This window comes from Eptesicus fuscus, chromosome 21 (assembly GCF_027574615.1).
Source record: "Eptesicus fuscus isolate TK198812 chromosome 21, DD_ASM_mEF_20220401, whole genome shotgun sequence".
Taxonomy (NCBI): domain Eukaryota; kingdom Metazoa; phylum Chordata; class Mammalia; order Chiroptera; family Vespertilionidae; genus Eptesicus; species Eptesicus fuscus.
In genome coordinates this window covers 35839907-35854530 of record NC_072493.1, presented here as the reverse complement: position 1 = coordinate 35854530, position 14624 = coordinate 35839907, and the positions used below count along the sequence as shown (strand labels likewise).

The 14624-nt window shown below is 57.8% G+C and overlaps 1 protein-coding gene across 4 annotated transcripts; it reads left to right on the top strand.

Moving 5' to 3' along the window:
* The first annotated feature begins 1464 nt into the window (after positions 1-1464).
* DPF1 (double PHD fingers 1) lies at positions 1465-13502 on the top strand. Of its 4 annotated transcripts, none has more exons than XM_054710640.1 (12): positions 1465-1496; positions 6974-7134; positions 7225-7332; positions 8694-8821; positions 9062-9151; positions 9503-9581; positions 9783-9914; positions 10839-10889; positions 10981-11100; positions 12136-12248; positions 13065-13146; positions 13293-13502. In XM_054710640.1, exons 1-12 carry the CDS (start codon positions 1465-1467, stop codon positions 13361-13363), a joined length of 1167 nt encoding a protein of 388 aa, XP_054566615.1. In that variant the 3' UTR covers positions 13364-13502. The 4 variants fall into 4 exon arrangements, with proteins under 4 accessions (XP_054566615.1, XP_054566616.1, XP_008137873.2 ...); XM_008139651.3 differs by lacking the exon at positions 1465-1496 and adding an exon at positions 5371-5421; XM_054710639.1 differs by lacking the exon at positions 1465-1496 and adding an exon at positions 5393-5421 and having other exon boundaries at positions 13035-13146.
* Positions 13503-14624: the final 1122 nt, after the last annotated feature.

Genomic DNA, 14624 nt, shown 5'->3' with positions numbered 1-14624 from the left:
ATAATAAAGACATAATATGCAAATTTACTGTCATGCCCTCACACAAGATGGTCACCCCATGTGGTCATAAGATGGCCACCACGAGATGGCTGGCAGGGGAGGGCAGTTGGGGGTGGCCGGACCTGCAGGGGAGGGCAGTTGGGGGTGACTGGGCCTGTAGGGGAGGGAGAGCAGTTAGGGGTGACCAGGCTGGCAGGGGATGGCAGTTGGGGGCAATCGGGCTGGCAAGGGAGCAGTTAGGCATTGATCAGGTTGGCAGGGGAGTGGTTACGGGGTGATCAGGCTGGCAGGCAGAAGTGGTTAGGGGCAATCAGGCAGGCAGGCAGGCGAGCGGTTGGGAGCCAGCAGTCCTGGATTGTGAGAGGGATGTCCGACTCCCAGGTTAGGCCTGATCCCAGGAATCGGGCCTAACCTGGGAGTCGGACATCCCCCAAGGGGTACCAGGTTGGAGAGGGTGCAGGCTGGGCTGAGGGGGACAGCCCCCCCCCCCCAGTGCACAAATTTCGTGCACCGCACCTCTAGTTTTCTTTATAATGGCCTACAAGGCCCTACATGATCTGGGCCCTTGCTCTCTCCCCAAGCTTGTCTCCCCCCCACGCACACTGCTCCAGTTACACTCACTTTCTTACTGATGATTGCACATGCCAAGCGTGTTCCCCTTCCCGGTACATTGCATGGCTGGCAATTTCTCAGGTCTCAGCCTAAATGTCACTTCCACAGAGAAGTCACCCCTTTCCTTATAGCACTTACCCCTCTCTAAAATGATCTCATCCTTCGTTTTGTTTTGTTTATCAGCTGTCTTTCTTTACTAGAAGGTCAGCTCCTTGAGGGCAGCGACTTGTGTGGTCCCTGCTGTTTCCCCAGTGGTTAGGAGAGTGTTTGCACGTAGCAAACACTTAATAAAGGAACAAAGGCATTGATGAACCCCCTTGCCCCTTCACAGACTGGCTTACACAAGGAGAGACACCCAGACAAGCAGGCATAGACAAGAATCCAGGACAGAGCCTGTGGCTGTCCACAGGCCCTGGGGAGCCCCAGAAGCCAGGGGCACCTGCGGTCCTCCCTCCCGCTCCCCCCACAGTGCCTGGAGGATAGAGTCCTAGCTGGGAATGGAGCACCCCTGGGAGGAGGGAAGGATGCTCAGGGGCAAGCCCCGCCCTGCCCTGTATCCCCAGCGGCCAATGGGCGCCCGATCCTCCCGACGCCCCCTGGGACGTGTAGTCCGGCTAGGAGTGCTTTGGGGCCCCGCTGCGCGCCCCTAGACTCCACGTCCCGTCGTGCGCCCTGAGGCTCGGGGATTGGTCCAGCCCCGCCCCCAGCCCGCCCCACTCCGCTCGCGCCGCAGCCCCAAGAATGAATGAAATCGTAGCGCGCTGGGCGGCAGAGCGGGCGGCTCAGGCCGGGCTGGGCCCGCGCGCGGCGGCAGCGGCGCCCCGGGCCGGAGGCGGCCCTGCCGAGCGGGCCATGGCCACCGCCATTCAGAACCCGCTCAAGTCGTGAGTGTCCCTGCCGTCCACGTCCCTCCGTAACCCCCGCCCTTCCCCCGCCCTAGCTGGGGAGGGGGATGCAGTGCGCGGAGGGTAGTTGAATAACCCCCCCCCCAGCGCAGTCCCCATGCCCCCTGGGGGGTCCACTCCCCTGTGTCCCGTGGGATCGGGGTTGGGAGCTCCTTCAGGGTCGCGGGGGAGCCCCTTCTTTGTCGCTGTCAGTGAAGGAATGTGGCGCGGGCTGGGGGGTGGCGGAGGCCGTCTTCCCACCCAGAGTGGGGGTAGGGGCTTCCTTCTCCTCTTCCATCTCTCCTCCTCCTGGTCTCCGGGAGCGCCGGGCCTGCCCGGACCTGGGGCTGGGAGTCCGGACGCCCAAGTCCAGACCTCAGTCTCCAGGGTCCCCCTTTTCCCCCCCCTCATCAAAGCACCTTTCTCTCTTTTTCCCTCTTTCTCGGCCCACGCGACCGGGGGTGGGAGCTGAGGTTTCGGGGATTCCCGGTGAGATCCCTGTTGTCTCCCAGTTTACTCCTCGGGTCTCCGGGACCCAGAAGCCCCGATGCCTGGTCCGCCGGACCGTGGGAGTCCTCCCTTGCCCGCGCAGACACATCTAACGGGAGCATCTCCCATCCTCTCGGGGACAGGAAGCCTCCGGAGAGGGCTCTGGGAGCGCCCTCCGTCTCCGAGAATTCCCCCCCCTTTCCCCCGGTCCAAGTCCCTCTCCTTCCCTTAGCTTCCTCCTGGGCCCAGGGTCTGGGACCCAGGATGTCTGGGTTCGAGCCGAGCACCCGCCCCTATCTCCCCGCGCCTCGATCTCTCCACCTCTTTCCCTCGTCGGGACCCTGAACTCCAAGGTCCCAGCGCTCCCCACCCCCTTCCCCAGGCGGGGACCGCGTGCTCCGAGTGACAGGCGCGCCGCGGGCGCCCACCCTCCTCCGCGGGCCAGCGCGCGCTCCCCTCCCCCTCCCCCTCCCTTCGGGCTCGGGGAGAGGACCGAGGGCGAGCGCCGCGGCGCCGCACTCGGGGGCCGGGGTTACCTCCCCCAACCTCCCCCCAACCCTTTGCCCCTGTCCAAACCTTGACCTTGAGCACCTGTGCTGGCGGTGAGGAGAGGGGCGGGGCCCCGGAGCGCTCCCCACCCTCAGGGCTGTGCCGGAGGGGTAGACCTCAGGTCCCGGGTTGCTTCTCGTTTCTGGCGGAGAGAAGTTGGGAGAGACGGTGGGCGGAGGCTCACAGGCTCGCACCTACACGTGTGGCTCAGCGGTGTGCAAAGGCAGGCTTGGAGGGCGGGTGTGGGGCTTGGGTCAGTACGAGATGTTGTGTGATGGGGACTCCTTTCAGCTTCCTTCTAAGTCTCACACACAGGTAGACGCCTCCCCTAGGAGGGATACCTTCCACCGGCTGGGACCCGATTCCTGTGTTTGGTGGATCTATAGGCAGACATCCAGGCCTCCTCACCCTGATCTGCCCAGACCTCTAGGATATGTGGGGCAACCCATTGCAGGGACCTGGAGGCCAGAGTCAGCATTTGGGTGGGGGTGCCAGCACCCTCCTTTGCTCTCACCTTCTGAGGCCTGTGCAGGGGCGAAGGGAGGGCCTCCTGAAGTCAAATCTCCTTGGGGGTGAGCGGCTGGAGGGTGCAGCCCTCAGGGGTTCCGAGTGCCTGCGTTCAAACCCAGCTCGAGCCATTAGTTCTCCCCTTCCCCGGCCTCGGTGTTACCTTCTGTGAACTGGGGAATCAGCCGTTCTTATTACCTCAGGGGGCTGTTTGATCTTCGTAGAGCACTTAGCACAGAGCCTGAGACTGACTAAGTGTAGTGACTGCTAGTAGAGGTGTCAGTATTGATTTCATTTGTGGTCCAGTTTCCCAAAGAGCCGTAGGGGGCGAGGGGGGCGAGGGGTGAGGGGATTGTTTGGGAGGGGAAAGAACTGGGAGAGGGGTCTGTGAAGGTGACAGGAGTAAGAAAAGGGTGGAAGACCCCTCTCTGAGTTTCCACCTGAGTCTGTAGGTCAAATGGTGCTGGCGGGCAGACAAGGGCCTCCGGGAGGAGGTGAAGGGTCTGCACTAAGGCTAAATGGATACAGTTGATTTGAGAGTCCGGAATGGGGAAGGAGAAAACCTGGGTTTTTGAGGCTGGAGGTGTGGGGAGGGTTAGAGGGTGTGATGGGGAGCTGTGAGGGTGGTGGCAGGTGAGAGAGGAAGGTGGCAAGGGCCACCCTCTGAGCTGAGCTGACAGGTCAGGGGGCAGGGCTTACAGGGGACATATGGACTGGCCACTGTAGGGGCCTGGAGGCCAGAGTGAGAGTGGGGCTGCCAGCATATCTCATTATTCACCCTTGTCACACCTCTGGGCCAGATGTGAAGCAGGGACCCCCTTCCTCAAGGCCTTACCTGGAGCAGACGGGGAGAGTTTGTGGAAGGGGTTTAAGACTAGATGTGTGTGTGCGTGTGTGTGTGTGTGTGTGTGTAGAAGTGACCATGGGATGGGAGGCCTGAGAGGGTCTCTCTCATCAGGGGGACGTGAGGGTATGAAGTAACAAAAGAGGTGAAGGCTAATATGCCTCCTCTGTCTGCTGGAGAGCCCCCTAGTGGGTGTTTTCATCCCTGCGGAGGCTGGAACCTGAACACAAAGTTTGGACTAGGAGGGCTGTGGGTGTGTGCATAGAGAGACTGTGTGTGACTAGGTGAGTCAGCTCGCGCTCTGGGGATCCCTTAGGATAGAGTCATTGTGAGAGACAGTGGGGAAGAGAAGGCAGTAAGGCCCACTTGGGGACACGGACATCTGGGTGAGTGAATCCCTCCCTCAGTCACAACTTCAGACAGCCTCCAGGGGCCGGGGACATGGAACTCCCACCTCCCTGTGCCTTGGAGTCCTCATCTGGAAAATGGGGGTAATAAGAGCATCACCCGGGAAGGTTATTACGAAGACGAAATTGTTAAGCCCTGTAAAGCACTGAGATCTCTGTCCTGCACATGGCGGGTGCTCAGTATATTTGTCTCTTCATTCCAAAACATTTGTTGAGCATTTACTATGTGCCAGGCATCATTCTTTCTAATGATGGTCATGATATTACCATTTTGCATCTTCGTACCTATCAGATCCTTTTTGTGGGATGAATTTACTGAGCACCTACTACCTGCCAGGTACCTTTGAAAACACTTCCCTTACAGTTAGTTACTCCTTTAATCCTCACAACGATTCCGTGAGGCGCCACCCTGATGGGGAAACTGAGGCCCAGAAAGGTCACATCATTTGCCCAAGGTCACATGGCCACCAAGTGGCAGAGCCAGGGTTTGAACCTAAGCGGTGTGGCTACAGTCCCTGACTAGCACCGCCACTGTTTGGCCTTCCAAGGGGTGGAACAGGTTGGGTGGGGTCAGCTCTAGTGGAGCCAGGAGGGACTAGGGAGTGGGGGTGCGGAGGGGGCGGTGTCAGTGAGCCTACGTCTGCGTGCGTGCGGGGATGTTGGTGGGACATTTGTGTGGGCACCTGTAGTGCCGAAGTATGTGTAAGTGTAAATGCATGTGAGTACATGTGGGGTGTGGGACTGGAGTGTGCGTAAGTCTACGCGGGAAGCAGTGAGTATACATGTGAATTTTTATGTAAATGGCCGTGTGTGCGTCCAGGTGTGCGTGTGAGTGTACGCCCGTGAGACCAGATGTGTGTGTGAGTGCCTGGGCCCCACCTCTGCACCCCCTTTCCCCGCGGGATCCCGCCAGCCCCCAGGCCGGGACTACGACTCCCAGCATGGCAGGGGCGGGCCCGCCCCGCCGCCCTGATTGGCTGTAGCCCCCGTACTCCCGCCCCCCCGGGAATGAATGGATGGGCGGCCTCCGCGCCTGCCCGCCCGTGCGCTGGGAGGACCGACCCGCGGGGACCTGCTGGGGGCAGGACCCGGGGAGCAAGATGGCCACGGTCATCCCCGGCCCCCTGAGGTGATGCGGGCCGGCGGGAGGTGGGGAGGGCGCGCGGGCGGGTCTGCAGGGCGTGTGTGTGTGTGTGTGTGTGTGTGTGCGCGCGCGCGCGCGTGTGTGTGTCTGTGTGTGTGTGTCTCGACTGGGGGTGGGGCCGATGGGGTGTCTGGGGGCTGTCACCGTGGCCCGGCTGCGTGGGGGTGCGAGTGTGTGCCTGGGTTTCTGGGGTCGACGCAATGCTTCTGGAAAAGCGGAGGGTGTGGAGCCCTCCTCGGGGCAGGGTCATGTCCCCCCTGCGACCCCCGAGTAGGGGAGAGGATAAAATGGCTGTGGGGTGCGGGGACCCTGGTAAACTTGAGCGAAGCCCACACCACCTTTGTCTTGGGATGTGGAGTGTGTGTCACTTGTTTGTGTTCTGTTTTTTTCGGGGGATATGTGTGTTTCATTGGGTCTGAGTGTGTGTACATTCCCTTTGAAACTGTGCATCATTTGTGTTCCGAGTCTTTGGATATGTGGGTGTGCATGTGTCTATGTGTAAATTTTTGTGTGAATATGGGTAGATATATCCATGTTGTGTATGTGTGTGTCTTTGTGTTGAATATGTTATTTTGTTTTTGCTTTGTTAATCCTCACCTGAAGATATTTTTTTTCCATTGCTTTTCATAGAGAGGGAGGGAAGTGGAGAGAGAGAGAGAGAGAGGGAGAGAGAGAGAGAGAGAGAGAAGAGAGAGAGAGAGAGAGAGAAACATTGATGCGAGAGAAACACACATCTACTGTCCCACATGTACATGTGCCGGGACCTGGGCGGGGAGCAATGGAAGGGAGCGACTGGGGGCCGGAGGCAAGTGAACCTGCAACCCAGGCACTTGCCCTTGCCCTTGCCCCAGAATCAAACCCCGGGGGGCCCTTCAGTGTGTGTATGTGATTTGTTTGTGTTGTGTCTCTGGTCATGTGTGTAAGTGCATATGGGTAGTTTGCTTTAACATTCCTTCTTTCAACATTTGTGTGTGTGTTTGGATGCTTGAGTTTGTGTGTATGTGTGCTATGGTGTGTCTGATCTGTCTGGTTTGCATGTTGTGTGTCTTTGTGTGGGTGATTGATGTTGTGTGTCTTTGGATATGTGATGCATACTTGTGCATGGATACTAGTATATGTGTGATCTGTCTGCTTCTACACTGTGACTTGGGATGTTTGTGTTTCAGAAGCTATGTATGTGCACACATGTGAGATTTGTGTTGCTCCTTTGTGTCTTAGGATGTCTCTCTTTGTGTGTGAATTGGTGTGACTGTGTGCGATTTTTTTTTATGTTGTGTGTTTGGATACGTGCACATATGAATGGGGCCCGGTGTATTTTTGTTTGTTTTATATCGTGTATATCTACTTGGCTAGAGGCCTGCTTGAGTCCCAGGCGGGGGGCTCCTGAGTCCAGGAGCCACAGGAGGGGAGAGGTGAGGTTGGAGGATTCTGCCCCCCACCCCATTCTGGGCGGGAGGGCTGGGGGAGGGATGCTGGCGACCTGGCGCTCCTGCCCTTGCTGACAGCCGCCTGCTGGCCTGCTCACTGCCCCTCACAGTCTAGGCGAGGACTTCTACCGCGAGGCCATCGAGCACTGCCGCAGCTACAACGCCCGCCTGTGTGCCGAGCGGAGCCTGCGCCTGCCCTTCCTGGACTCTCAGACCGGAGTGGCCCAGAACAACTGCTACATCTGGATGGAGAAGACCCACCGTGGGCCAGGTACCCGCCGGGAGGGTGGGGAGGGTTGGGCAGGGGTGGGGCGGGGTGGCCGCCATGAAACCCGAGGTCTCACCTCCCATTTCACTCCAGGTTTGGCTCCAGGACAGATCTACACGTACCCCGCTCGCTGTTGGAGAAAGAAACGGAGACTCAACATCCTAGAGGACCCCAGACTCCGGCCCTGCGAGTACAAGATCGGTGGGTGCAGCTGTCTGTGCCTGAGGTGGCCTCCGTGTGCTCCCCTGCACCGCTCAGTGTGTGGCATGCCAGCGGGTGTCCGAGCCTTCACCTTTTCTCCCTTCTAGCCAGTGTCTGCGTGGCTGGCTGTGTGTCTCTCTGTGTGTGCCTGGGTACAGTCCACAGATTCTCCAGTGTCCCCTGAGTGACTGAGCTTCAGGTGGTATCTTCCATGTGGGCCCAGGTGTAGCTGAGAGCAGAGTGGTGTCTGCTATGTGTGTCTAGGTGTATCCGGCCTTTGTATATCTTCCCTGGTGAGCTGGGATGTATCGGAATGTCTGGCTCTGTTTTTTCTTGTGGGTGCCTGAATCTGTCTGGGTGCATCAGAGTGTCTGATTGTAACTCTTGCCTTTGTAGTGGAGTGTATCTAAGTGTCTTGAGTCTCTTTCCAGGTGTTTCCAAGTGTATTAGAAGGTTGATTTCCGTGTGTGTGTGTGTGTGTGTGTGTGTGTGTGTGTGTGTGTGATATCAGGGCCTGGCTGCCTTTTCCATTGAGTGCCCAGATGCTTGCACTGGAATGCCTCTCTTCCCTTAGTACCTGGTGTATTAGGTATGTTTCTGCCCATGTGTGTTGGTCCACCAGAGTGTCCGGCCTTATCACTTAAATGTGTCTAATACTATCAGAGTCACTGGCTGTTTCTTTTCCCTGTCCAGGTGTATCAAGGATCTGTTTGGGTCCAGGTATATTAGGCCCAGGTGTCTAGCTGGCTGTATCTTCCTGGGTGCGTCTGACTGCCTCAGAGGGACTGTCTGTATTGTCTATGTGTGTCCATCTGAGTGATTCTCCCTAGCTGTGTCTGTATCCCCAATGTGTGGCCAGGTGTATAATTGGGTCTGCCTGTGTCTGCCCCATGTGGGTCTGGCTATGTCTGATGGTCTAACAATCGCTTTCTGAGTGTCTCTGGGTATATCCAAGGGTCTGCATGTATCTCCTCCACGTGCCTAGGTACATCTGAGTGTCTGGGTATATCTCTTCCTTTGTCTGACTGTCTCAGATGATCTGTATCTCCCTTGTGCATGCCCATGTGTATCCTCTTGGACTATCTGTATCTTTCCATATTTGTCCAGGTGTAAGTGAGGGTCTGGCTGGGGTCTCCTCCTGAGTGTGTCTGAGAGATTCTGAGGGTCTGGCTGTGTCTTCTCCAGGGTCTGAGCGTCCTTCCCAGTAGGTGTAGTTGAGTCTTCAAATTGGCTGCTGCTCGGGAGTGGGAAAGCCTCTTCTCTCCCTCAGTGCGCATGGTTCCCCCACCTGGGCAGTTTGAGGAAGCCTCCAGGGACAACTTCCCACTTGACACCCCCCCTTCCCATGGCCTTGTCCCCAGACTGTGAGGCACCCCTGAAGAAGGAGGGCGGCCTTCCCGAAGGGCCGGTCCTTGAGGCTCTCCTGTGTGCTGAGACAGGGGAGAAGAAGATTGAGCTGAAGGAGGAAGAGGCCATCATGGACTGCCAGGTAGGACCAACCTCAGGGTCCCCAGCTCTCCTGCCCTGGCACATCCCGTTCTTGCTCGGAAACCTCCCCTGGCTCCCTAGGGCCTCTGGCATCTCAAGTCTTTGTCTTCCAACACCATTCCCTTTGGAAGGTCTCCTGACTTGCCCTGCCACCCCAATCTCCAGCTCTGCACAGAATCCCCCCAAACAAAACAGTGCTCCCCATTTTCTTGACTCCAATCTCCCTTCTTCTGGTGCTCAGAAACAGCAGTTGCTGGAGTTTCCGCACGATCTCGAGGTGGAAGACTTGGAGGATGATATTCCCAGGAGGAAAAACAGGGCCAAAGGAAAGGTATCTTCCCATCACCCATCCCTTCACAGCAGAGCCCGTGTACTAAGCAGACATAGTGATCAGACCTGCCCCGATGTGGCCTCATGTAACCCTCAGAACAGCATGGGGGGTTGGCGTGGAGAGAGGATCTTATGCCCATTTCACAGATGTGGAGGCTGAGGCTTGGCTATATTAAACCATCTGCAAACCAGAGATTGTAAGGTAGACTAGAACTGTCTTCATACCTGTGCTATAGATAATTGGCCCACTGTAAGGAAGTGGCAGAGCTGCGATTCAACTTCCAGGCCCAAATGATGAGAACTCTTTCGGTTGCCTCCCTTTCTTGGCCCCTCACTCCTGCTCTTCCCCCAGGCATATGGCATCGGGGGTCTCCGGAAACGTCAGGACACCGCTTCCCTGGAGGACCGAGACAAGCCGTATGTCTGTGATAGTGAGTCCTTCTGAAGAGAGGGAAAGAGAGCAAGAGGGGCCCAGTGACCTGCCCCCTCCTGGTCACCTCCTCCTGTTCAGGACCCTGGTGGGAGGATGCTCAGGCCTCTGGCAGAGGGGGAGGTGTGACCCCAGAGGCCAGAATGGAGGTGGCAGGGGCTGGGAGGGCTGACCGGCCCTCCATGCTCACTCTGCTCTCCAGTCTGTGGGAAACGGTATAAGAACCGGCCAGGGCTCAGCTACCACTACACCCACACCCACCTGGCTGAGGAGGAGGGGGAGGAGAACACCGAGCGCCACGCCCTGCCCTTCCACCGGAAAAACAACCATAAACGTGAGCAGGCAGGCGGGCTTTGGGCTGGTGAGGGGCCTTGGGAATGGGGGCTAGGAGCCTGGGAGGGAGGGGGCACATTAGACATTTCTGGAAAATCTCCAGCTCCGCCGTCCCCTCCCCCCACGGATCATGGGGAAGCTGGCTCTGGGGTTGCCATGGCAACCAACCATCTCTCTCTCTCTCTCTCTCTCTCTCTCTCTCTCTCTCTCTCTCTCTCCCTCTCTCCCTCTCTCCCGGCTGTAATATTTCTGGGTCTGATTTATTGTTTCAATTAGAGCTTGGGGAGGGGGGTGATAGATGACTCCCCTCCGTCCCTGCCTCCCTTTCTCCCTTCTCTGCTAAGCTGTGGTGGAGGGGCAGGGTCTGTGGCCTAGGAGTCCTTGGACCACCCATGCCAATTCCATGCCAACCCGGCCAGCTGAAGGATGGGGGAGGGCCTGGAGGGAGGTTCTGTCCGCGGAGAAGCCATCTTCCCACCCATCCCTTGGTGGGAGAGGACAATCTCTTTTTCTATCCCCACGGCACACCCAGGCATCTCTGTGTTCACAATTTTCCTTGGGAATGTTTTCATACCAGATCTTGGCCAGTAGTATCTACCCAATGTTTCATCTAGTCGGGGGTGGTTGTCTGATCAAAGTGATTGCATGGGGAAGCAGCGGCCTCTACCTGAAGCTGTAATGGTCAGTTTTTAACGTCATAAAAAGGACATGCCACTTGACAACAAAGAAATGGGAGGGGGATCCTGATGAGAATCGTTTGGGTCCCCAAAGTCTCTTTTGCTACTGGCCGCAGCTTGGGGTAGTACTCTCTCTTCCCACCTCCCCCAAGCCCGGACCTAGGGTCCCTCCCTGGAGCTGAGGCTGGGGACAGGGTGGAGCCTTGCCTGTGGTGAGAGTCCCTCTCTCTGTCCCCTCCCCCTCCCAGAGTTTTACAAAGAATTGGCCTGGGTCCCTGAGGCACAGAGGAAACACACAGGTAGGGACGCCTCCCCCTCCCCCGACTTCTGCAGCAGCCTGTGACTGGGGGCCCCTGCCTGCCCACAGCGACCCCACCTGCTGTCTTTCAGCCAAGAAGGGGCCCGACGGTACTGTCATCCCCAACGGCTACTGTGACTTCTGTCTGGGTGGCTCCAAGAAGACAGGGTGTCCCGAGGACCTCATCTCCTGTGCTGACTGTGGGCGATCAGGTGACACCCCCACTGAGGTTTCTGGGAGCCAGGGTGGAGAGAGGACTCCCGGAGTCCAGGTCTGGAGGATGGGAGGCAGAGGAGTGAGGACTGGGGCGGGGGGGGGGGGGGGGGGGAAGAGGGGAGAGGACCCAGAGTGTCCCATGGCACTGAGAACATGGGACTCAATTGCCGAGGATTGAGTGGGGTTGACTCAATTGCCGAGGATTGTGGGAAACTTGAGTGGGATCGGGGAGGCTCTGGGAATAATGGGATGTGGTTGTCTCGGCATTGCCGGTAGTGATGTGCTTATCCTGCTGGGGAGTAGTGGGAGCTGGTTGCCAAGGCATTGTGGGTAGTGGGCTGTGATAAGTGAGTAATGGATTGCCACCGCCTGGGTACTGTGGGTAACAGAGGGTGCCATGGAATTGTGGTTAATAGATGTGGTTTCTCATGGTGGACTTGCGGGTGACAGACAGTGGTTGCCGCAGCCCAGTGGTTAATGAATTGTGGTTGTCATGGTATTGTGGGTAGTGTAATATGGTTGTCATGGCAACTGGGTGTGGTAGAATGTAGTTGTGGCACTTGGGGACTAGCCGATTGGCATTGCACAGCATTGCTATTAACAGTTTGATCGCTGGGGCATCCTATGTAACAGGCTTGGGTTGCAAGGAACTCCGGGGTGCCCCCCGACTGTGAATGGTGGTTGCCATGGCATTGTGGCTGGGAGAATGTGGTTGCTACGTTATGTGGTTCCCTCCGCACAGTAGTGAACAGAGTGTAGCTGCCCAGTGTTGTGGGTGGTAGGAAGTGGTTGCCACAGCACTGTGGGTAATGGAATGCGGTTGCCATGGTGGCTGGGTAGGAGACCGGTGGCCACAGTCGTGCCGCCTGCAGTAGGCTGCCGTGCACCTTGGGCAGGGTGGGGTTAGGCTGTGGACCACAGAAACTCATCATTATGAGCCAGGGGTAAGGGCTGAGTCATTTCTTCCCCCGCGTCTGTAGTCACCAGGGACGTGATGCCCCCTAACCACATCCCTGCCCCTCGGCCCCCAGGACACCCCTCGTGTTTACAGTTCACGGTGAACATGACAGCAGCCGTTCGGACCTACCGCTGGCAGTGCATCGAGTGCAAGTCCTGCAGCCTGTGTGGCACCTCGGAGAACGATGTGAGTGCCCCCCCAGCCCCCCTGGACATAGCCCCATTGGCCGCCCCACCTGGCACCTCCACCTTGGCCGGATGGGCCTAAAGCCTTTTCCTGGAGCCCCCGCCCTGCTGACCACTAGTAACCTGTATTTTCATTATTGTTAGTGGCCATTCATTGAGCCCAGTACGTAATACTTCTCCTCTTTCTGACTCCTCCCAACACCCTCTGAGGCAGGTGCCTGTGTTCCCACTTCACGGAGAGGGGAAATAACTTGCCCAAGGTCAGGCAGCTGGGGAGATGGATTAGCTGGGGCCTGAACCCATGTCCACTCTTTTTGGAGCTGGTATCGGGCCATCTCAGTGGAAGCCCGCACTACAGATTGCCAACTTCCAGTGCTCAGGGGTGTTTTGCTCAGCCAAGCAGGGTTTTGCAAAGATTCCATGGCCCAGACCTCTGGGAGCCCCTCCCTCCCTTCTTCCCTTCCTCCCTCCCTCCCTTCCTTCCTTTTTTATTGATTTCAGAGAAGAGAGAGGGAGAGAGATAGAAATATCAATGATGAGAGAGAATCATTGATTGGCTGCCTTCTACATGCCCCCCCATTGTTGGGGATTGAGCCTGTAACCCAGACATGTGCCCTTGACTGGAATCGAACCCGGGACCTTTCAGTCCACAGGCCCACGCTCTATCCACTGAGCCAAACCAGCTAGGGCGGGAGCCCTTTCTTTCGGAAGGGCCCACCGCCCCCAGTCCCTTTGACTAGCCCCTGCCCCAGCCCCCCACCCCGATCTCTAGTGCCTGTGCTCCCAGGGTGCCAACTGGGCGGGTCTCACCCCCCAGGACCAGCTGCTGTTTTGTGATGACTGTGATCGGGGTTACCACATGTACTGCCTGAGCCCTCCCATGGCGGAGCCCCCGGAAGGTGAGAGCAGAGGTGGGCATGACACTGGGGTGGGTGGGCTAGAAAGTTGTCTTCTTGCTGGTGAGGACCCTGCCCTCTGGATAGGAGGGGCTGCGCAGCCCTCTCTGGACCTGGGCCTAACTCCCTGTCCTCTGGCCATTCCACAGGGAGCTGGAGTTGCCACCTGTGTCTTCGGCACCTGAAGGAGAAGGCCTCTGCCTACATCACTCTCACCTAGGCCTGGCTCTGGCTCACCTGGACCTCTGGGGTGGTGCTTGCCCATCTGCCTCTCAGAGCTCTTCTCCTCTCTCCTCATCCTTAATGCGCCACAGCGGGAAGGGGCGCTGGGAGCCGGAGAGGGGGCTGGGCCGCCCCCTTCCCGCTGTGCAAGTGGAATGTTTGCCCTGGGGTTGGTGGGCCCAGCAGGGCTCCCCTCTCTTCCTCCTTCCCCATCCCTTGGCAAATGGGCGCCAGGGGCTTCTGCTCCCCTCAAAGCCATACCCCGCCTCTGGGCGGGCATGAGGGGTGGTGGATGCCAGCCCAGGGCCTGGACCCAGCCTTTTTCTAAAGAAAAAATCAAAAAGTTAAAAAAAAAAAAAGAAAAAAGAAATTAATATATACAGAGTCCTATAAGGCCTGGCTGGGTGAGGGGGCACTGCTGAGTGAGTCCACAGGGCACCAGTCTCTATCAGTTTCCTGCCTGGCAACCCCTCCCCCCAGTTTTGGAGCTGCAACAACCCCACCTCCCCTCCCCAGGTGGGCACCATTCCCCACTCTTGCCCAGGGCAGATGGGGGTGATGCCCACCCCTTACCCCCTCTTGGTGCCCACTGTGGATCCTGCATGATGTTGAACTGTGGCTTTGAAATCTGTTCCTGCCCCTTCCTGAGAGCCCCGCCCTGTCTGCCACCACCACCAGTGTTACTGGTGGGGCAGGCGGGTCCCTGCCCAGCGCCTGCTGGGATGAGAAGCACAGACTCTGCCATGGACTAATTTTTCCTCCTCCCCTGCCCTGATCCCCACCGGCCTGGCCCGGCTACCCCTGCCCCTTACTGGCCATATCGAGGGTAGCAAGGGGGAGTGGTTATCTCTTGTGGTTGTGTATGTTTATTGTTCGGGTTAAAAAAAGGGAAATTGAGATTGCAAGTGGATGAGGTTGTGGATTTTGGGGGCCTCCCCCAATCCAGGCATGCCCCCCCCCCCCTTGTAAATGAGTCTCCTTTATTGCCTGCCTCTGCTGTGAATTAACTTGTTCTGTGTATTAAACTGGGCCTGACCCCTCTGCCACGACTACCTCCTTCTCCAGGCTGGTCTGGGGCGTCACCAAGAAGGGGAGCTGGGGCCTCATCTGGGAGAGAAGAAACAGAGGCTAACAGCTGGAGCTGGCTCCTACCTCCATCTCCCTCCCGTACCCCGCCTTTCTCTGGCTTTGTCCCACCTCCTCACTGCCTTGGCAGAAGGAAGAGGGGGGATGGGGTGGAGGGGGCTCCCGCCCAGCCA